This window comes from Adiantum capillus-veneris, chromosome 18 (genome assembly GCF_014529385.1).
Source record: "Adiantum capillus-veneris isolate H3 chromosome 18, ASM1452938v2, whole genome shotgun sequence".
In the NCBI taxonomy this organism is placed as follows: Eukaryota; Viridiplantae; Streptophyta; class Polypodiopsida; order Polypodiales; family Pteridaceae; genus Adiantum; species Adiantum capillus-veneris.
Window position 1 is genome coordinate 131,105,585 of NC_140948.1, and position 21,933 is coordinate 131,127,517.

Consider the following 21,933-nt stretch of genomic DNA (forward strand, 5'->3'; position numbering starts at 1 on the left):
ATAGGGATATTTCATTTGCTTCAATGCTTCACATAGCATAGATGCATCAGGAAGTCATGCCCCACTTAGTCCATGTCGCATAGAATTTTTTAAGCATGGTTCTCTCTTGTGATTGGGTATTGCAACTGTAAAGTATCTGGGTATGCTCCAAAATGGGCTTGAGATGCTCCAAAATGGGCTGCCAAAAGGGCGCGCATTTGCCCCTTCCATATGCTAATGGAAGGCCCAAATGTGCACCCTTGTGGCAACCCATTTTGGGGCCTCCCAAGCCCTTCAGTAGGCATATCAATAACTTTGGAAGCCAAACATATAACAAAGTAGGCATATCAATAATTTTGGGGCCTCCCAAGCCCTTTAGTAGGCATATAAAAAATGATGGTGCTTCTCATACACATTGGAAGCCAAACATATAACAAATTCAAAAACTTGCAAGTAAAAGAAAGTCATAGACACCAAAAAATAGATTCATTAAAAGGATATCACTGCTTTACATGATATCTGGCTTTTGCTTTAGGATCTTTTGAATTACAATTTTCTGGCGCTTGGCCTTTTGGGGTGGCTCCCTGTTAAGCAAAGTGGTTGTGATTTCTTGGGTGTCATTAACCCCTACAGCTTGGTTCATGCCGACATGGGCGATGAGGCGCCCGCGAAAGTTGACACCGAAAGTGGATATTGCAAAATCTTTCTTTACAAGCACTACAAGGTTGGCTGATTGGGCAAGGGTTGTTAAGCACAATGCCTTGGAGAGTGAATGGATGGCAAAAATGTTGTAGCGTATATTGAGGGAGTAGTCAGCATGCACAAACACCACGACATCAGTCCGAAGTGTACCGAGGTAGTGAGTAAGTGCCGCTTGAGGTCCGAATGGCGTCCTCCTCCCCCTTGACCGTTGCGCCCGGGAGTCAACCTCCAAAACATCTTGCAAAACATAGGTTTTGAACAAAATCATTTGTAACAATCAAACTTAAGTGAGTATCTATACCTCTTGTCTACGATCCTCCTCATCAGCATCCGAGTGCAAGTAAAGATCCACACTTGACTTCCCCTTTGGATCAAGCAAAACAGGTGTTGTAGCAGGTGATGGTGAATCCACTCTTGCACGTTTAGCCAAACACATGGCTTGCACAGCCACAAACTCCTCCTCAGAGACCTTGGCCTGCTCGGCCGCTGCCACCTCGGCTTGTGCGATCGCCACTCTCTCCGCCAAAGTATTCCCCATGGGCAGTAGGAGATCATCGTCATGGGAGGTGGTGGTATCAACCTCAAACTTGCCATGGGCATCGAGGATGGAGAAACACTCATCCATGCGAGGCTCAAAGGATTTCTCCAGATCATGCAAAAACACAAACTCCTCCCCACCCACCACAATGGCATCCCGATTCCTTCTGGCGGCCCCGAGGATGAACCGACGGATGGAGAGGCCTTGAATCCCTACAGGGTATGTCAAGGCAAGCGCCCTCTCTCTGTGGATGTGTCAATGGCCACGGACTTGGGGTCCTTCACATCAGCCAGTACCCCGCCGATCTGCAAGTGTGGTAGCACTACGTCAGGGCCTGTTGGGCACTCGTGAAGGAGGAAGATCATTATGGTCTGGACAAAGAAAAAAGTGTTTCCGATCTTTCCCTTACGCATTGCTCACACCACATCATCTTCAAGCCGCACATGTTGTCCGGCGGGTTGTGCTATGGTGGCAAAGCGTGCAATCCACTGATGAAATGGCTTGTCCCCTTTGTAGATGTGGTGCAGAAGGCCCTCAGGGACCCATTGCCCTTGCCGGTTTGGTAACTCAACAATGAATCTCCCCATGCACGTGGAAATGTATGAAGTGATGTGCTCAAGAGATTGAGAGTGGAGGGTCAAGGTGGTTTTCAAATCGGGTTGGGTTGTGAAAAATGCATGAAGCTCAGGGCAATTTGCATGCCCAGCCTCAGTAAAGAATGCATCTAAAGCACTAGTTGCAGCCATGCTTTCTCTTTGCGTAATTGGGTATGCTAGGTCTCTCTGCAATGCTGAGATGAAAATGGTAAAATCAGGAGGTGGTCGCCCTTATATAGACATATTCCATCTTGAAAAAAATTAAAAATATGCGTTTTAAATCTAAAAAATAACACAAAGCAGACCTTGCGTTGTTCCAGTTTGAAACTTGCATTGCCAACATCCTCGAATCCCATTATGACAAAGTGTTCCCGAAGATTGGCAAGAGTCCAATGCGGGTTCACTACAACCACCTCCACCTCATTATTGGGCATGGGACACGAATTTCAAAGCATTGAACCTCTTCGGATGTCAGCTGCAAGGATATCCATTTGCCACATTTGTGCATCCACCTTTCGTATCTAAACCGTGCATACAAGGTGCACCCTGCCTTCAAATATCGAAGGCAAAGCTGTGTGGGGGACACATTGCACTTGTAACGGTCACCATCATGCAAACCGTCAACATAGCCCCAATTGACACTTAGAATGGTATCCATTGCATCTATGTCAAATTCTTTGCAAACAAACATTGTCGGTGTTTCCACAATCTCGGTAGAGAGTGGAATGCATGCAGAAACAAATGGATGGGGCAATGCCAACTGAGACCCACTGATTTGGTTGCCTTACCAAACTTTAGGGACCCTTGGAAATCTTGCAGCACCTTGCGCTTGAAAGAAAGCAAGGTCCAATGGTCTGGAGTTGGCCATTCTGCACTCTGCAATGAGGGTGTGTCCACGGCTTCTAACCTACCATAGCTTTGGCTTGACTTTGGTACCACGTACTTGTGGGAGTACATGAATATTCGCTGCTCGGTAAGTTTTTTCGACGAGACATTAGGAAACATAAGCTCCCCAATGTGAGCATGCACAACCATGAACATGCCTGAGAGGCACTCAAGCGGCTGCTCCTCAACTAAGCTGGATGGAAAAACATCTTTACAAATGCCCTTAGTCAAACATAATGATCGCATGCACGTTAAACATGATATATGCATGGGATAGCTAACCATGAGGACTTACAATGAGGTGTAAATTGAGTTGAAGCTCTCTGCAGATGGATCTCAGCTGCACTGTACACGTGTTGCATGATGGCCACCCATTAACACTTCTTGAATACCTGTGGGATCCATCCCCCCTCTGAATTTTTTGTGTTGTGCAACAAAATCTCATGTATCTCTGGTTTGGGCCGTCTATGCATGTTAGCGGTGGACGCTAACACAATCTACACCAATTGTGCATCAAGCGGGAGATATGCTATGGATGTGCACAATATTTCCTATCCACATTTGTATAAGATTTTGGGCTCATTGTGAGTTCCAAGTTGTATATGCTAGCTAGGAGGCTCAAACTTAATCCCATAGTAGAAAGGATTTTGGTGCAAGCCTTTATAAGGAAGCCTTTATGCAAGGAGGCTTCATTCTTGAGTAGTCATTCATGAGGATCCACTTTTGAGAGAATCTCTTTCTCTTGAGTGTTCACTCTATGGATGGCCCATCCTTGAGCTTAATGCCTATGCTTAAGAGGCTAGTGCTAATCCATTGTAATTAGAGAATCATTTCTGAATCTAATCTCTACTTTTTTCATTGTCTACTTCTTCTATATTCTATTATGTCATGAAGTAGTTTCACCTTCGCATTATTCTATATTTGAGTATGTGTGATAATTTCTTGCTTATTGACCACTCCTATCCTTCTATGAGCACTCGATTTGTGATATTTAACATCTTTAATTAGGTTGATTAAGTTGGTTCTTAATCTTGTGATTACTGTATTTGCCCTATTGTTTGCTTGTGTGTGTGGATGGGTTTAATGAAACTCTAGCACCATTCACCTTGTGTGTGTAGCTTTTGATGAAGTGCCTTGATTGGCATGTGGTGATTGGAGAGGCCAACACTAATGCAATTAGTGTGTGCTTGTTAAGATTGTTCTTTGAGATTCTAGTCTATGGTAAGTCGTAATTTGGTGGGATTAATGTGTGTAGGTGATGCTTGATTGATGATGTGACTAGAGTTAGTGATTCATGGTTAATCTCTATTACATTGGAAGAGAATTCTCTTGAATCCTCTCATTCGATACATCTGATGCTCGTGCTTCCATACCCTATCAGGCTTGCCGATCTTAGGATTGATAATTTTGTTGGCCTTGGGTTGATTAGTCTATGCTACGATAGCCCCCCAACATTTGGCATCGTTGCCTGGGATCGATAACCTAAGCTAGTGAGTATAGGATATTTAGAATAGAGTAATTTCACTACTAATTTCATCAGTTTTTGAGTGTGTGTAACTCAATTTTGGTTTGATTTGATGATTTTTTTGCAAGTAATTCAAGCTAATTTTTGAGTTTTGAATACCCCAAACCCCCAATTCCACCCCCAATTTCACTAACTTCTCACTAACCATTACTAATTTTGGTTCATTTCCATGCTAATTGTACTAATTCCATAATAATTTTACTAATTTTTGACTAACTTTGCTAACCTAACCGCTAAATTTTAAAGTGTAATGTATGTTTAATTCCCTTATAAGAGGTGGAATCAACACTTTTATCAAGTTAATTGTGCTAATCCATGCTTAATTTGATGATTTGAGTGTTTGGATTTTGGCCTACAATGGTCAATTTTGGACTAATTTGGAAGAACCACACGTGTGTGCATGATGGAATCATCACGTGGTGCAATGATTAGCTTGGATGCAATCGATTGTAAGTGCATTGACCTACTCCATTCAACTTTTGGGTGATTAATTTGATTTCAATGTGTTGCTAATTTATTGCTAAAATTAGGTGTGTAAATCAATTGACATACTTTGAGAGCCTACTTTGATTGTTTTGGAATAAAATCGATGGTCAATTTTGACTAATGAATGATGTGTGTGTCAGGATTAATCTTGATTTGCAACAAGAAAACATGTGTATGCATAAAAATCATTGTGTGTGTAATGCACCAAAGAGGGAAAAAACTGCCAAAAAATTCAAGTGTGTGTGCACCTAATCTTGAGTGTGTGCATGCATAGAAATTGATGGAATTGATAATATGTGAGTGTGCAATTATGTAATTGGTATGTATGTTAGGCTAATCATTGGACAAACCTAAATGCCAAAAATTAAAGATTGAGTGTGTGTGCCCAATTGAAGACCACCTGATTTAATGATTGATGGTCAATTGGGGCACCCAAATGATTTTTGATTGTGAAATGTGCATGAAAAGGGTGTGCAATCATTATGTATAAGCCTAAATTCATTGCCAATTGAACCAAATTTCAACTTTTGTGCTTAACTTTTGAGTGTGTGCATTGCTTGATTGGGTCAAAATACTATTATTTTTTTAGAAATTGAGTATGCATGCATTCATTTATGCTTGATAAAGTGTGCAATTTGTGCATTTCAATGAAGAATTGATGGAGTTTTTACATATGATTTCAACCTAAATTTGGGTTTGTGTACCAATCAATGGCATGTGCAAACCAATATGTAAATGAATAATTGGTAATTTTTACCAATTATGATGATAAATTGGCCAAATGATTGATGTGTAACACAAATTGGGTTAAAGATTGAGATAGATCACCCAATTCACGCTCAATTGTGAAATATTTTAGTGTTTGGCCATGCTAATGATTGATCAATGTGATGAAGATGGCAAAGGTGCAATGATGTCTACACCAAATCATATGCATGAACATGCAATCCTAAATATACTTAAGTGATTTGGATAGGAGAAATGAGCAATTCACGTTGCTATGATTGATGGGTTTCATTTCCATTTCCAATGGAGAGAAAGTTATGCAATCACAGATGTGTGTGTATATTGTCCAATTAAATATAAAGGTGCATCAAATTTGAAGTGGCAATGGGGATTTATTTATCTCAAGCTGTGATAGTATTGTGAATGAGAAATTATGGATGGCATGTTGTGTGAAAGGAGATGATGGGTTGTAATGGTGCACCAATGATATGTATAAGATTGCATGGTAGCATGATTAAGTGCAAGATTAGTTGTCACATTATGAAAAAAGATTGCATGGTAGCATGATTAAGTGCAAGATTAGTTGTCACATTATGAAAAATGATATTACGGTATTCAATTATATGTGTAGACAATGCGGAAAGAGAAGCTACATTCACTCAAAGTGATTTACGACTTGTGAAGTTCATAATTTGGAGTAACATTGGGGCAAATGAATTTAGTTGATTGCTAATCAAGGTTGAAATGGGTAGAGGTATACACAAAGTGCAATGTCCAATCTTTGCATACCAATAAATGAAATGTTGTGCTTGAATTGTTTATGGATTGCTATGATTGATTTTGGAGCTTATTCGATTAAGATAGGCTTAAACGAGACATGATGTTTCGACCTCCATGCAAAACAAAACACACCCCATCACCGCCTAGTGGGGACAACTTGTAAGATGTTTTTTTTCAAAATCGACCTGTCAGACTGGCATTGGCCTCACCCCGTTTGTCGGGTTGCTAAACTGCTAAGAGCTGCCTGGCTGGCAACGCTCTGAAAAGGCCATGATGGTGCTCACTGCGAGCTGGCTCCTTGAATGTGCAACATGTTCCACCTTTGCCATTTTGGCGCACCCCACCCCACACACACTTCCCACACACTTTTCTTCCGCCTCGCTGGCCTGCAACCCTCACCACATCATCATACTCTCTCCTATTCTCTCACACCCACACCCACCATTCTCGGCGAGTCGGCCCCCAATTTCAACAACTTGCTAGTTTCGCCCTTCATTGGCTCACTGGTAGGTTTTGGATCAGTGCTTGCATCCCACGCGCACACACACACACACACACACGTGATTTGTCCTACAGCTCTTGTGACTCGGCTTGGCTCACACCCACACACACACACACCCACACACACACACACATGCTCCCAATTCTCTATCTCTCCCTCTTTGACAGCCCCGCGTAGCTGTAGCCCATTGCAATCAAGAAAATAAAAAAAGGTGTGTTTTTTTCAAGAATTAAGCAATTTTTTTGAAAAAAACTAAGCAGACGTTCCCCACCCTCTCTTTTCCCTGGAGCTCATAAGGCTAAGGCCCCGCACTACCCCGACCTTTGTGTTGATTTGTGCCCCTCACATGTTCTATGAGAGCATGGAACATGAAGTTCATGTTCTGCATAAGTTCAAGAATTGCATATAAACTGTGGAATTTGTGATGTTTAATTGAAAAATTAAGCATTATGGGTCTAGTGCTAGAACATGTATTTTAAATGTGCTAAAATTGAGCATTGATCATTGGTGACTAACCATGGGATAGCATTATATATTTAGATTTGTGATGGTTTGTGACTTTTTAACACTAGAATGGTAACAGGACACTTTTATATCCTTGGACACTTTTGTGTCCTGTTAAGTGACCGTTTTGCTTGAATTATTTGAAGAGTATGAAAAGAAATTTCTAGGTGCTATATATATATATCCACAAAGTTGCCTTACGAGCTGAAAAAAACTTAGCATTTTTTTTGGAGTATTCATCTCACCATTAACCTTACTCGTGCACAACATTTTTGAACCTAAACTGTGTGAAAAAACGGGTCCTGTTTTTGGCTTTTTTTCAATTTTTGGCAACTATACCACTCTAAACTTCATGTTTGTGAGGTTTAGATGGCTAGAGGTTAGGCCTTCATAGTTCTCAACATGTTTTGATGCTTGTAGGGAGAGCTAAGTGTTAAAATTGAAAGTTATGACCAATTTACAAGAATTGCATTATCCTGTTTTTTGGCCAAAATTAGCACTTTTATGATTTTTTTGGTGGCTTTCTTGATATCCAAATTCAATTTTGATTGTGTAAGTGTAATGTATAACATAAAGCTAATCTTCCTTGAGTTTTGGGGGACCTAATATGCTATATAGCATAGTATATGATGATGGTTGAGTTTTTTGATTGCTGAAGAATACGATACATTTAGAGTAGCAAGTGTAACTTTCTCAATATTGCTAGTTTCTTAGGCCAATTGTGTGTATTTTGTAGGTAGTAACCATATCTAATCATAGAATACAAACTTGGCTAGATATTGAGTAGTTTCTATGGGTTTCTAGAGGTCATAATGCTAAACCCAGTTTTTCCATGTTTGCTATATTTAGCACTTTATCATTGCCCCCAAGGTTCCAATTGTAAGAGATCCATTATCCTTTTGACATGCTCCATGGCTCCTTTTGGATCCAAAGGCCCAAAGGGAACTAAGAAAACATGTATATAGTATCTGTATTGAGCGTGACTATAGAAACTTTGATGATAGGTCCGCAGAATGGCAAAAATGCAACTTTTTTGTACCTAATTTTTTTGCCCAAAAAAAATTAGTGAGGTAAAATCAACCATATGTTTTGGTCACCAACCCATTGATGTTAACGGGGCATTTTATCTCACGTCCTACAAAATTTATATACAATCAACCGTAAGAAATTGCTGTTTTGGGCAAAATGCACTGGTCCATCAACTTTGGAGGCTTGTAGGGACCAATGGATGAGAAAAATTACAAGTTTCTCATTTTTTCCATATGTAGTAGTTATTGAACTATAAGCTCATGAAAGGATTTTTCAAAATGAGTGGATCTACTATGGTTTTGGAATTTTTTCCCAAAACCTTGAAAGGACACTTTTATGTCCTGTTAGGTTACCATTCTAGTGTTAATGCTTATTTAGTATGCAAAATTCTTTCATGCATTGATGGTTTCACTCTATGTTGAAAGGGTATCCGCCAATGGTTTTGTTTGAACGATCGATAAAATTGAATAGTCACTTCCTCGTATGCTTTCTCTCTTTTTGTATGTCATACTCACTATTCAAGAGCGAGCGAGCAAAGCATCAGCTGTATGTGTGCTGATTGTGAACAATTCTATGTACGTCATTGTATAATTTTGACTTATGCATTGGGGCAATTCTTGGTTTGATCGAAATCCTTGTCGCACTAAATGAAAAATCTTTTGTGGTATGCATGAGATCTTCATTTGATAGCTCATTGACGATGCATTCATGCTTGATGGAGAGTGTGCATTAAAAGTTTGGGTTTGATATTACTTGTACATTTTAGTGCTTGAATTCAATGTAAAATCATTGCATTGCACTAAAATTGAGATTTGTTGAAAGACCAAAGGGTACCATTTTGAATTTATGATTGAGCTCGATATTTTTTGGTGCTTGACGTGCATGTATAAATTATTTGGCACTAACAGTTGTGCATTGTTTTGAGTTGTGGCAAAGTGTGCTTTTATTGATCCAAGAAGGGGTCATCATTGCAAAAAATTGCAAAACTTGGCTCTTTAGAGCCATTCCAATTCTTTGGATTAAAAGTTGTATACATGCTAGCTCATAGCTTGGTCTAAAGTGAAAATGTTTCATTTGAGCTAGTGTTTACCCAACTTTTTTTAGAACTTTCAAGTACAAAATTTGGCTATTGAGAGCCATTCACTTTCATTCCATCAAAAGTTGCAGTCATCTCTAGCTCATAGTTCGGTCTAAATTGTAAAATTTCATGTGAGCTAGTTGTTAGCCAACTTTTTTGGAGAGCTTGAAAATGTAAAATTTGGCTTGAAGAGCCACTTCAAATTCATTCAAAATTTGTATTATTTCTAGCTCATGGCTTGTTTTAAATCTTCACTTTCATTTGAGCTAGAAACTTATCAAATTTGAATCATGCATGAGAGTTTGAACATTGTAAAATGTGCTTATTTAGAAGCTCATTTTCTCTCATTTTGTTGTTATGCATAAACTTGTTACAAAGAGCATCATGTGCATAACCAAAGACACTTTTTCCCTAGGGATTTTTCCCTTTGGAAAATTTGGGTATGCAAGACCCTAGATTTGGGTTTTTAATAATGGTTTTGTGTGTCTTTTGTGTGGCTTTCAATAAATGGCCTTCGGAGCTTGTGTTTACACTTAGCTTCAATCAACTTGGATTGTAATAAAAAGAACAAGAGACTTCTCTATAAAGGGGATGCTTGCTGAAGGATGCTCAAAAGAGCATGAATAGGTGAAATCCTTCCATGATTTTGCTCTTTTGTCCATCTCTCCATTCTCTATGCTTGGTTTAATTAATTTTTGCTTCTAAGCTATGGTTTTTTCATTTTTAAAAACTAGGCATACTACCACATCTGAGGCTGACTCTTTTGAGCTTTCCATAAGCTTTTGGATATCCAAATATACTTCTCATTTTGTTTTGGTTGTCTGGATTTTGTGTTGGCTAGATCTTATGTGTTTGTATTGAAGGGATTTCCCTGGCCTGTCTCTTTGGAATCTAGGGCTTGTCTTGATTGCCTTGAACTTTCACCAAACTCTTTGGCACCCATACTTTTGTGATATACTGTGGATTTTGGGTGTATCATATGTCATTGGAGAGTTGGTTAGGAGCATGGTCTGCCAAAATTTTGCAGCTTCATGCTTCTTGATCTAGACCTTCTTATGTGTTGTGGAAGACTGTGACAACTACCTTTGCTTTGTGGGTTTCCCTGACATATTCACTAGCATTTTTCCTTTGTTGGCCGTAACTACCTTGGGTGGAACAACTGCAAAAGTGATCTCTGTTGAAGTTCTCTTTGGTATCCATTGTTGAACCGCTGTAAGGAAGGGTTGGTTGCCCTTCTCTCTTGACTCCACTATCGATGGTTTGTCAAGTTTGTGTGCAGCAAATGGAATCAATTGGCTTTCCTTTGCATGTTGAATGTTGGCTATATCAGAGCTACACTCAATTTGTACATTGTACTTTCTCTGCCATGGCTGACCAAGTAATAATGGATGCTACACTAGTTTATCTTCTACCACATAAAACGTATGCAAATAGACATATTGGTTAATTTACACAAATATGATTGTCCATCCTAGAGCCTTGATTGAATGCTCCAAATATTTATGAATGTCCTGTTGTGTGGGTTGGATTTTTTTCTCAAGTGCAAGCCACTTGTATAAGCTGTAGGAAATAAGATTCCCTTGAGCTCATAAATCTAGAAGCGTATTTGCTTTCACTTGGTTACTTCTAACCTTGACTTTGATTATTGGATCCACCGTATCCTTGTCATTGAATTCTATTACTTTTGAGTGCATTGATCCGGAGTGGTGATCCTTGGTATTGCCTTTATTGTAGAAGCTTCCTCTTTGCCATTCATTCCTTTGCTTCGTCTTGAGCTTTGCGACGGTGTATTGTTTTTCTTGAGTTTGTTTCTTCTCCTCATGGATTTTTTGAAGCATGTTTTGGGTTATGAAAAATGATACTTTCTTAGCCTGCATCCACTAATCTAGTTGGACATATCTTCACTAGCTAATGTAGACCCCATTTGGTGATAGACCTTTGATCACAAAGAGTCCCATCCCTCGTTTTTTAAGTTTCTTGGGATGTTGTTTCAATGTATAGAACAAGACATAATCACCTGTTTTAAATTATTTTGAGCATACATGCTTATTGAAAAACTCCTTTTGTCTTCTTTTTTGAGCATAGATAGAAGCTATGGCTTTCAAGCAGATCTCATCTAGCTTTTCAAGGTCATATATTCTTAAAGAAAATTCATGGTTAGCCCATTCCAATCACTTAGCTACCCTTAGAGGTGGGATTAAAAACTCCATGGACAAGATATCATTAAGACCAAACACCATGTTGTACGGTGTTGTTACAATGGATGTCTAATAAGCTACCCTATAATCCCACAATGTAGAGTGGAACTTTTGATCCCAATTAGCCCTTGAATCATATACAATTTTAGTCAATAAAGTGCACAAGGTTTTGTTTGTAGCTTTAATGGTGTGGAGCAAACTTCTTGTGAATTACCATGGATTCATCTAGAAAATTTTTAATAACTTCATTAATGAAATGTGTGCCACGATCATTGACAAGTTCTATTGGTCAACCATATCTAACAAACACATGTTCATAGAGAAATTGTGCAGTGGTCCTTGCATCTGATTTTTGTGTGGCTTTCGCTTCAGCCCATTTGGTGAGATAGTCCATGGCAACATTGATATATTGGAAGTGAATCCTATAAGCGGGTAGTGAAACTAGACCTACAAAATCCATACCTCACTTAGAAAAACCTTTGGATCTCATCATATGCCTTAAAGGCATCATCCCTCTTTATTGGTACTTTGGTATGCTGGCAAGCATCACATCTTTTAACATATTCTTCAACATCCATGTGTAATGTATACCACCATATTCTTGCGATCAAGATTTTTGTTGTCTTATCTCTTGAGAAATGGACTCCTCTTATTCCTCCATGTGCCTACTCTAAGATTGGAAAATATGTGCTTTTTGTTGCACATATCTTGAGCTGAATATCCTTTGTCTCAAAGTGACTCCTTATTTTAGGAGATTTTTTCAAATTTTGAATATAAAAACCCCTTTTATAAATGTATCTTTGTTAAATTGCATAAATTTTTTTAAAACCCCTCCTTTTGAACTCATGTTATAGATTAACATGATTACATAGTACCCGTTGAGATTTGAAGAAGCTTAGCTAGCGTAATGGTGCAAGTCACATGTGTAGACAATATGTCTATCAATCCTTTGGAGTCCATCATTTATTTTGAGGAGAGTCTTTGTGATGGTAGTGCCTTCACATCAGACTTTGCTTCATACTCTCCCATATAAGAGAGTAAGGTTCTCAAGGATTGAGGTTGGCTATCCAAAGATCTTATAGATCCTCTATCCCCCCAATATGAGTGAATATCTAAATCTGTTTGAGGTCCCGCCTCAAATTCCTCAATAGGAGGAAGAATATGTCCCTCCAATTACTGATCTAGCTCACTCTTTGACTTAGCTCATTTGCTTTGTTTTCTTCTTTTATTTATTTCCAAAATTCATCTAAGCCATCACCTTCTCTGTATATCTCAAGCATGATAGGATGGAAACCACCAGATGGCTGATCTGTGGTATTCTTCACTACTCTTGGATTTTCCATAAACTCCATGGTTTCTAATTCAGCTATGGGAACCTCAACTATCTCTTCAGGCACGTGTCTTGGTGGGACCACTGGTGTTGGAGCTAGAATCTACATCCAACCCTTTTGTTTTCTTGTTGGTGGATCTAAAACAGATTAGCGGTTTGGATCATCTTTTAACACATCTTCAATCTTTGCTTTTCCAACTCAGCATATGGATATGTCATCCATCTTTGTTGCTGGGTCTAGTTATTTTTAAGCCGTGCTTCATAAGCTTTCAGAAGTGCATCTAGAGGTTCATTTGCTTTTTTAACTAGTACAAATCCTCTCGAACTTGGACTTTTTCATTCTTCTCAGACTCTACCTCAGCGGTCTCCTTTCTCTTGTTGGATTCTCCTTCTAGTTTTCTTGAATTTTCCTTGGTTTGTTTCGTCTCTTCTATAAGGAAGTTTGTTCTTGTTCCTTCTAAGTGTTGCATCAACTTTTCCTTTCAAGACTAGGTGCATCAGCTCTAGGTTCCTCAATTATTGGTCCTTCCATTGCTTTTTGAGCTTGCGCTCTTGTGATAACCTGTATGAGTATCACTGTTTCATTTTCAGAACCACTACTTGATGGGACTGCCTGTAAAATATTCGACGTTTTTTTCACCATTTTATTTGGGGTTTTTGAACAATCACTAATCAAATGAGTGACTTCACAATGTGGACAATATTAATTCACTCTAATGGTCTCTATATGAGGATAATCTTTCATAAGGTGGTCTCCGCCACACTTGTAGCACGGTCCTAAGGGTTGTCAAGGTGCTCTTGGAGCCTCTCTCTATTGATAGGTAGGCCTTTGTCCTACTAAGCCACCATTGGTTATAAAAAATAATGTTCTCTCATCTAAGATGTATCTACCTTCTCCTACAGCATGAGCTGCTATTGGTGGTCCAACATTCCCAATCATGCTCCAAGGTTTTGATACTTTTCGCTCTTCAGGTGTATAGTATGCTCAACTAGCCATGTATCCACTCGACTCTTTGTAATATGTAGGCATATGCACTAAGGCTTGTTCCTATGGTTCTTCTATAGTGGGTGCACCAGCTAATGCCTTCAAGTATTTCTCTTGGGAGAGGTGGTTGGTGCCCCAAAACTGGTTGTGGCCGTTCAACCCCTACAGGACCTGGTAAACTCCTTGTTGTATGCCTAGGCATTGGTGGTTCTTGAGGAGGTTCCACTTGGGCTGGTGGGGCATATTGTCACTCTCTTACATATCCCTTGTTATAGTAACACTCTTTTGTCACATTATTATTCCATTTTTGCTCGATGGCACACCACTTGGTTGCTTAGCCTTTGGCTTAGCAAATGGGCTTATCCTTATGAGCACTTATTCAATAAGTTGCTCCTGACTTACAACTACCTTGCTCTTTTGTGCCAATTTTGTGGACTTTGATCCACTATGGTGTGGTGACAAATCATCATGTAAATCTTTGTATTCACCTTCCTTGTAGACAACACAGTTGTCTACTAGGTATAGGGCTTCTTTGGTCAGCTTGTTTACATTTGTGCTCTTCTTCATATGAAGATCCTTATGAAGGTCTGAATTCCTCAATCCTTGGATGAATATTAGCATGAGTCTGGACTATGCTGGTAACTCTTCCACATGGCAGAGTTTTACGTAGTGTTTCATCCTTAAAGCTGCTTTTTGTACAGATTCTCTTTCCTTGTTCTTGAACTTATGGATTTGCAAGACCGTATTGTGGGATATCCCTCTTTGAGAGAATTCCTCAATAAACTCATCAAATACCTCCTTCAGTGACTCGAAGTCTCTACGTGCAACGAAATCAAACCAAGTGATGGCATTCTCCTCTAGAGTTAACCCAAATCTTATGAACTGCATGGGAAAGTCTAGGACTTCCTCATCTTTAATGACGCACACAAATGCTACCACATGATCCCTTGGTCCCTGTTTCCAAAATATTTCCTGTTAACCCATTTTTGGACTTGAGATTCTCATTCTTTGATGAACCGTCAATCTAAGCATAGAATCTCCCATTCCTCCTCTATAAGCTCTTTTTGGCCTTGCATATGGTACGTTGGTGCATCCAAAGTTGGTCGCCCGTGGAAGACAGCATGGGCTAGCTAGAAAAAGCAAGGCAAAGGGCCAAAGCAGCTATAAAGATCATGGGCAGACATGTAGCATCGGATATGTATGGTTGATGTGGTTTACATGCCAAGAAGGGCTCCAAAAGGGGCTAATTTGGGTAGCAGATGAAGGAGGTTCAAGGTGCAATCGCTTTGCCTAGAAATGTAGAGCTTAAAGTGCTGAAGGAGAAGGTCCAAACTGCTTCAAACAGGGCTATGAAGCCCAAGATATTTGAGTTTGAAGGTGCAGTGCATTGCAGATCTGAGACAGATAGTGCAGGTGGAGCAAGGTGATCCAAGCCAATTTGGAGTTGCAGGTGTGTAGATCTTGATTTATGGAGCCTGTTGGTCTTTTAGATCGGCAACCTGAGGCCCATGTGTCAAGATATTAGTAATCAAAGTTTTGTCTGGGGTCGGGTCTGTGCCCACCTGGCTACATTGGAGGACGTGCCATATGGCATTTCTTGAGCTTCAATAGGGTTCAAGCAAATAGATCATGCCATGTGGAGTAACCAGGGATTGACGGCTCGTGATTTTGAGCAGAGCTATGGCTTGGTAAGGTTGAGAGAATTTGGCGGCAGTGAGATTACATATGATTTTTTTTTGTTTTGACGGCTCGATTTGCAACCGTGAGAATCTCGGCATGTGCCCAGGTACTTGTGGCTTGAAGGTTGTATGGCGAAGCTTCGGGTCGGGCCTTGCGGCTTGGAAGTCCAACGTCGGAGCGGGATGTTGCAAGTTGATGAAGTGGGGGGGGGGGAATGAGTATGAGGGAATTGTTTGGGGCATTGGCGGTCATCCTAAAGGGTGGGGTGCTCGCAGCACCACGTGGGATTAATGAACCCATATGCAGAGATTCAAACCCGCTGCAAAGTCTTTAAGAGCTAGGTCATGAGCCCATTTGGGAGTGTGAAGGCAAAAGAGAGCTCTCCCTCTGTCACCTGCGGTGCGTGGCGGTTTTAGTTGGTGGCGATGGCGCCCAACACCGGTGGTTGCTGGATGGTGGCATCACTGTTGTAGCTCGTAGTGATGACATGGCGGCCCGCATTAGAAGTCAGTCTTGCGCCCGTGAAGGGGCCCTTCTTTTGAGTAAAAAGACAAAAGCCCCCCTCCCCACTAGCGATATCGCTAGTGGTGAGGTAAGGGACAATTTTTGTGGGGAGAGAGAGAGAGAGAGAGAGAGAGAGAGAGAGAGAGAGAGAGAGAGAGAGAGAGAGAGAGAGAGAGAGAGAGAGAGATACAACACACAACCATTTACAACCAATTCCCTACCGGCACAACCCTAGGCAAAAAAATACAACTGGCCAAAAGCCCCAATGGCAAAAAGCATAATGGCAAAAGCATAATGGCAAAAAAGCACCTAAAAATTCACATGCATCTCCTTTTATAGGGGTGACTAAAGGACCCAAAAAAAGAAAAAAAAAGAGAGCTTCCCAGCTCGTACATCTATTTGCTAACTCATTATAGTATTTTCCTTGCATTGTTTGCACTTGGCTTACTCCTTTTGGAAACCCTTGCATGGTAGACACTTCACATTGCTCTCTGTCCACTTTAGATTTCCCTTTAGGCCACCCACTTTCTCTTTGAACTTGCCTTGGAGTCCCCTTGGATTCCTCCTCTCTGCTATGGGATACCCCCTTGAGCACATGGCGGCCCCCTTGGGCGGTCCTCAAACTCTCTCATTCTCTCTCTCTCTCTCTCTCTCTCTCTCTCTCTCTCTCTCTCTCCACAAAAATTGTCCCTTACCTTACCACTAGCGATATCACTAGTGGGGAGGGGGGCTTTTGCCTTTTTACTCCAAAGAAGGGCCCCTTCACGAGTGCAAGACCGACTTCTAATGCGGGCCACCATGTCAACACTATGAGCTACGACAGTGCTGCCACCAGCCAGCAACGACCGGTGCTGGGCGCCATCACCACCAACTCGTACATCTATTTGCTAACTCATTATAGTATTTTCCTTGCATTGTTTGCACTTGGCCTACTCCTTTTGGAAACCCTTACATGGTAGACACTTCACATTGCTCTCTGTCTGCTTTAGATTTGCCTTTAGGCAGCCCGACTTGGCCACCCACTTTCTCTTTGAACTTGCCTTGGAGTCCCCTTGGATTCCTCCTCTCTGCTAGCTCTTTGCTATGGGATACCCCCCTTGGGCATATGGCGGCCCCCTTGGGCGGTCCTCAAACTCTTCTCATTCTCTCTCTCTCTCTCTCTCTCTCTCTCTCTCTCTCTCTCTCTCTCTCTCTCACACACACACAGTCACACAAACACACAATAAACACAAAGATTGATTAATTCAAAAGTCTTCTTAGGGTTCCAAAACTTTGGCTTATATAAATTCCTCTTGAGGGACACATTCCCATAAAAATAGGGGGGAACCAATTTCAAACTCTTGCCCTTCTTGATTGTACCCAAATTGTTAGATTTTGCTTCTTTCATAATATCTGGAAGGTCAGGAACTGACGCGTCTTTGATAATGACGTCTCTGTTGCTAGTTTCTCAACAATTGTACAAGAAAGTGTGGAGCTTATATATGTGATATGTAAAAGGAATAACTCGGATGATTGGCTCAGGGCAACCCGTGCCATTCACACTCAAGATTGTGAGAAAAAAGAAAAAAGAAAATTGAGGGCACAAACCTTTGTCACAGTTACATGAGGATTGATCTAGTGATCAAGAAGACGAAAACCTCTCTTCTAGTTCTTGTAAGCTAGTGCTTTAGAAATCCTTTCATATAACTTTTGGTGACCATCCACTCTTTTGTTATTAGATTCATGCATAAGTCCCTTTTTTTAGATGTGTTGGTGAGAAATACTCATGATCATGTGAGAAGGAGTCCTTGGGAGATTTTTTAAATCTAACAAATAAATAAAATAAAAACTTTATGTTCAAGCTATAAAGCTAAAAAGACAATAAATAATAGGAAGGTGTTGCATTTGTTCTTGACTCAATGCATGTGGCAACCAACATACTAGAACTTGGCATGTCTTTTATTTATGCATTGTAGATGGGGCACCAGTGGGATAGCCAGAATGTAGACCCATGGGTCAACAATACGACAAAACTCAACAAAGCCTTGTTTTTTGAGAGTTATGAAATGCTGCATATTATGGTTAAAAACACCAATTGTAATGAGTAGTTAGTCTAGTTGTAGAAGCCAGGGTGCAATGGCACTTTCACATTGTACATACAAATCCATTTGACCCATTAAACTTTGTTTTAGGTTGAACCTATGGTAGCCTTAGTATATAAGGTACCTAGGTCATTTTGTAAAGAGAACTTTTTATCATAATCTAGTTTTTCACTTTCGTCGACTTTGTGTGAGAGAGAAAGAGAGAGAGCGTGAGCGTTATCCTGACGCTACCCCCTGCTCACTCATCACATTGGTAGCCTTAGTATATAAGGTACCTAGGTCATTTTGTAAAGAGAACTTTTTATCATAATCTAGTTTTGCACTTCCGTCGACTTTGTGTGAGAGAGAAAGAGAGAGAGCATGAGCGTTATCCTGACGCTACCCCCTGCTCACTCACCACATTGGAGATCAAAGTGCACCATCACGATAGGCTTGGAGAGAGCTATGGGACAACGCCAAGCATTCCATGCGAGACAGAGCATGCATGTTGACATATCTACGATCTATTTGTGATCGTAAGTGTATCAAACAATGTATGTTTTCTGCGTGCAAGTAGTCATTAGAATAATGGGTACTCATGGATTTCAATTTCGGGCAGTTCCAAAATTCTACTCTGTCTTCATATGCATTTTTGGTAGATGGGTCTAGAGTGAGGGTTTTGAGTGTAGAGGCTTTGGGACAGGTGTATCCTAGTGAGGGATGGTGTTCATTATGTTTCGTACGATTTTGGTATGGTTTGGTTTTGTTGTGTGTATGTGGGTTGGGTGGTGTAAATGAGAGCGGTGAGATTCCTGATTGTGGTTGAGTTAGACTTCCAGAGTGTTGTATGTGTGGGATGGTCTCAGCCTGACAAGCTAAAGAGATTGCCTCCGTGCGCCTATCATGTCATCTATGTCCTCAATTGACATTATGTTGATCTAGGTAGTTTGCATGCACTTTATGGGTGGTGTGATTTGCTCCCACAACATTGGCACTGTTGCCAAGGACACAAGGCTTATGTAGGTGATTCTACTAACACTCGTGTGATGGTTGCTTGCTTTAGTTTTGGCTAAAGAAAGAATTTTTCTTAAATGGATCAGAAGAGGATATTCTGAGATCAAGTGGATAGCCAAGAAGCATGTGTCCTGTTGGGGTCTACAACTAGATAGATTTAGTTAGGATTTGTAGTATTAGTGGTATACTAGAGTAGTTGTTTTGGTGGTCGAGTGATTTGTGAGGTGATAAAAGCGTTTGCTATGTGTGTTGCAGTGAAGCTATTGCCATATACATGTGGTAGTGATGTGTGTGAACACACTTAGGACCGCTGAGGCATTTTTTCCCTCTTTAGGAGGTTTCTCCCCCCGTGCGTTGTATATACGCCCAACACTCTAGGGCTATCTATCTTTCCATTGCACACTAATTAATACACTCTCTATTGTGTGCCTTGAGCTTCCTTTGTCTTCTCCAAGTTGTCTGTGGTTTCCTGCAACCCTAATTCCAACAATTCCGGTTGCGTCCTCCCTGACTTAGTCGTTAGCAGCTCCAACACATGCCTGTCCACTTTCTCCTATTTTAGTGAGCTTTGGCGAGTGCTCATAGGTTGAAAAAAATTATGGGAAGGCTTGTTGAGCTCAGTCTGCTTAGATTTCTGTTCGAACTCATTTCAACATCCGTTTCCACTACAGGTAGTATTGCACATGTGATTTCGTCATTTTTGTGCAAAATTTTTGTAAGTGTCATTTTTTGCATATAACAGGTCCCTTACAGTCTTCTATGGTTTGTGCTATATAGCACGTGTTGTTCTTGCTTCATTTCTCCTCTTTTTGGGCAGTTTTCAGATCAGGTGCAGCATTTTACCAGGGCTGACAATAACACAAAAGTGTTCAAGATGTTTGCTACTAAGGACAGATTGGATGGGGACAATTACCCTATGTGGTCTTACATGATGCAACATGTTCTTGTGTAAAAGGGTGTCTGGAATATTGTGCAGGGCATTGATGTACGTCCTGGTTCTGAGGATGTAGGCAATGTTGAGGATGTTACAAGTCTTGCTGCAAGGATTGCTGCTGCTATAGTTGTTTTGCCTACGGTAAAACAAGCTCGTTGGGATGTAAAGGATGCACATGCTCATGCATTGATTGCATTGTCTATAAAGTGTACCATTACTCCTCACATTCGTTCAATGAAATTTGCAAAACAGGCTTGGGATATTCTGGTTGGTCTTTATGCAAGCCGCAATGAGGCAAATTTGCATTGCTGCGTAAAGAGCTGGAGTCAAAGATTATGCATGAGGAAGATGATATGGACACTTTCCTTGCTGGTGTCAAGGATATAAATGAGAAACTTATTTCTGCAGGTGAAGTCATTTCAGACAGTTCCCTTGTGCAGACTGTTCTTGATGCCATGCCAGACTCTTACCAGACTTTTGCTAGTACTTGGAGACTTATGACCCAAGGAAATCTTGAAGTTGTCACGTTTGATACAATGTGCACATTGCTATTGCAAGATTCACTTTCCAAATAAAACAAGACTAGACAGCGTGCAGTTGAACATGCTTTTATTGCTTCTCAAAGAAAGAGTGCTATGTTAGCAATGCAGCCACTTCTTATGGTTCTTTTGCAAGTGGAAAAGCACCTGTTCTTAATGCTTCTGTTGGCAACAATTTGTTTGGAAATTCTAGTGATAAGGGCAAAAAGAAGATGCGTTGCCATCATTGTAAAACTAATGATTACTTGATCAAACAGTGTCCTAAGTTGAAGGCCAAAGAGGTAAGGAAGAAAGAGGGTGGTTCCACTGCAAATGCTGGTTCCACTACAAATGCAGCTATTGTTGAGTCTTCTGTGAAAGGAGACTGCGATGTTGATGATGCAGAATGGGATTTTAGTGCAGAGTGTACCTATAATCATGATGTCCATGATGCACGCATGTCAGTTGCTACAGATTTACATGTGTGGTATTTTGACAGTGGTTCTACAAAGCACATTACCTCCCATCGTGATTTGCCGCATTAGGGAAAATTTGGACTCACGAGGGGGCCTTATAAGGAGTTTGACTTCCTCTCTCATGTCCAAAACGGGCGTGCAGTAAAACTTTTGCAAATCAACTCTAATCTTGGCGGAGATTTGACAGTTAGAATCTACTCTTCAAGCTCTTTCTATTGATATATAGCACGCCATGAGATTCCTCATATTTTGAAAGATTCTATTTTTTATTTCTCTTGTGATGTGACAACTCCGTTTAGAATCTAGAGAATAAAAAATAGAATCTTTCAAAATATGAGGAATCTTGTGGCGTGCTATATATCAATAGAAAGAGCTTGAAGAGTAGATTCTAACTGTCAAATCTCCGCCAAGTTTAGAGTTGATTTGCAAAAATTTTACCGCACGCCCATTTTGAACATGAGAGAAGAAGTCAAACTCCTTATAAGGCCCCTTTGTGAGTCCAAATTTTCCATAATAAGTTCACCTCTCTCAAGTCTGTCCCTCATGGGAATTCAATCACTTGTGCCAACAGTGCCTCTTATCTGGTTCAAGGAGTTGGAAAGATTGTGCTTACTACAGCAAATGGCAGTTCTTTCACACTTGTTGCTGCACTTTATGTACCTGGGCTCAAAAAGAATATTTTGTCTTTATCTGCACTTTCTAGACTTGGACTTGTAGTCAAATTTGTGGATGACAGATGTACAGTTCATGATCTCAGTTTTGGTGATGAAATTGTTGCATCTGGCCTTTTGTGTCGTGGGTTGTATAAGATCACTTTGTATGACAAGTGTGGGCAAAATTTTGCAAATGTAGTTTGCAGATTCAAGGGTTGTTTCAGATGCAAAACTGTGGCATGCACGTTTTG

General features: G+C 40.5%; 1 protein-coding gene across 1 annotated transcript in view; it reads right to left on the bottom strand.

Annotated features, from left to right (window-relative positions):
• Positions 1-487: 487 nt before the first annotated feature.
• The window catches only part of LOC147436418 (uncharacterized), a 48,891-nt gene continuing 27,445 nt past the window's right edge, over positions 488-21,933 (bottom strand). The window contains 1 exon segment of the mRNA XM_086487856.1: positions 488-1,431. Within this exon segment, the coding sequence (XP_086343982.1) occupies positions 488-1,431 (944 nt within the window).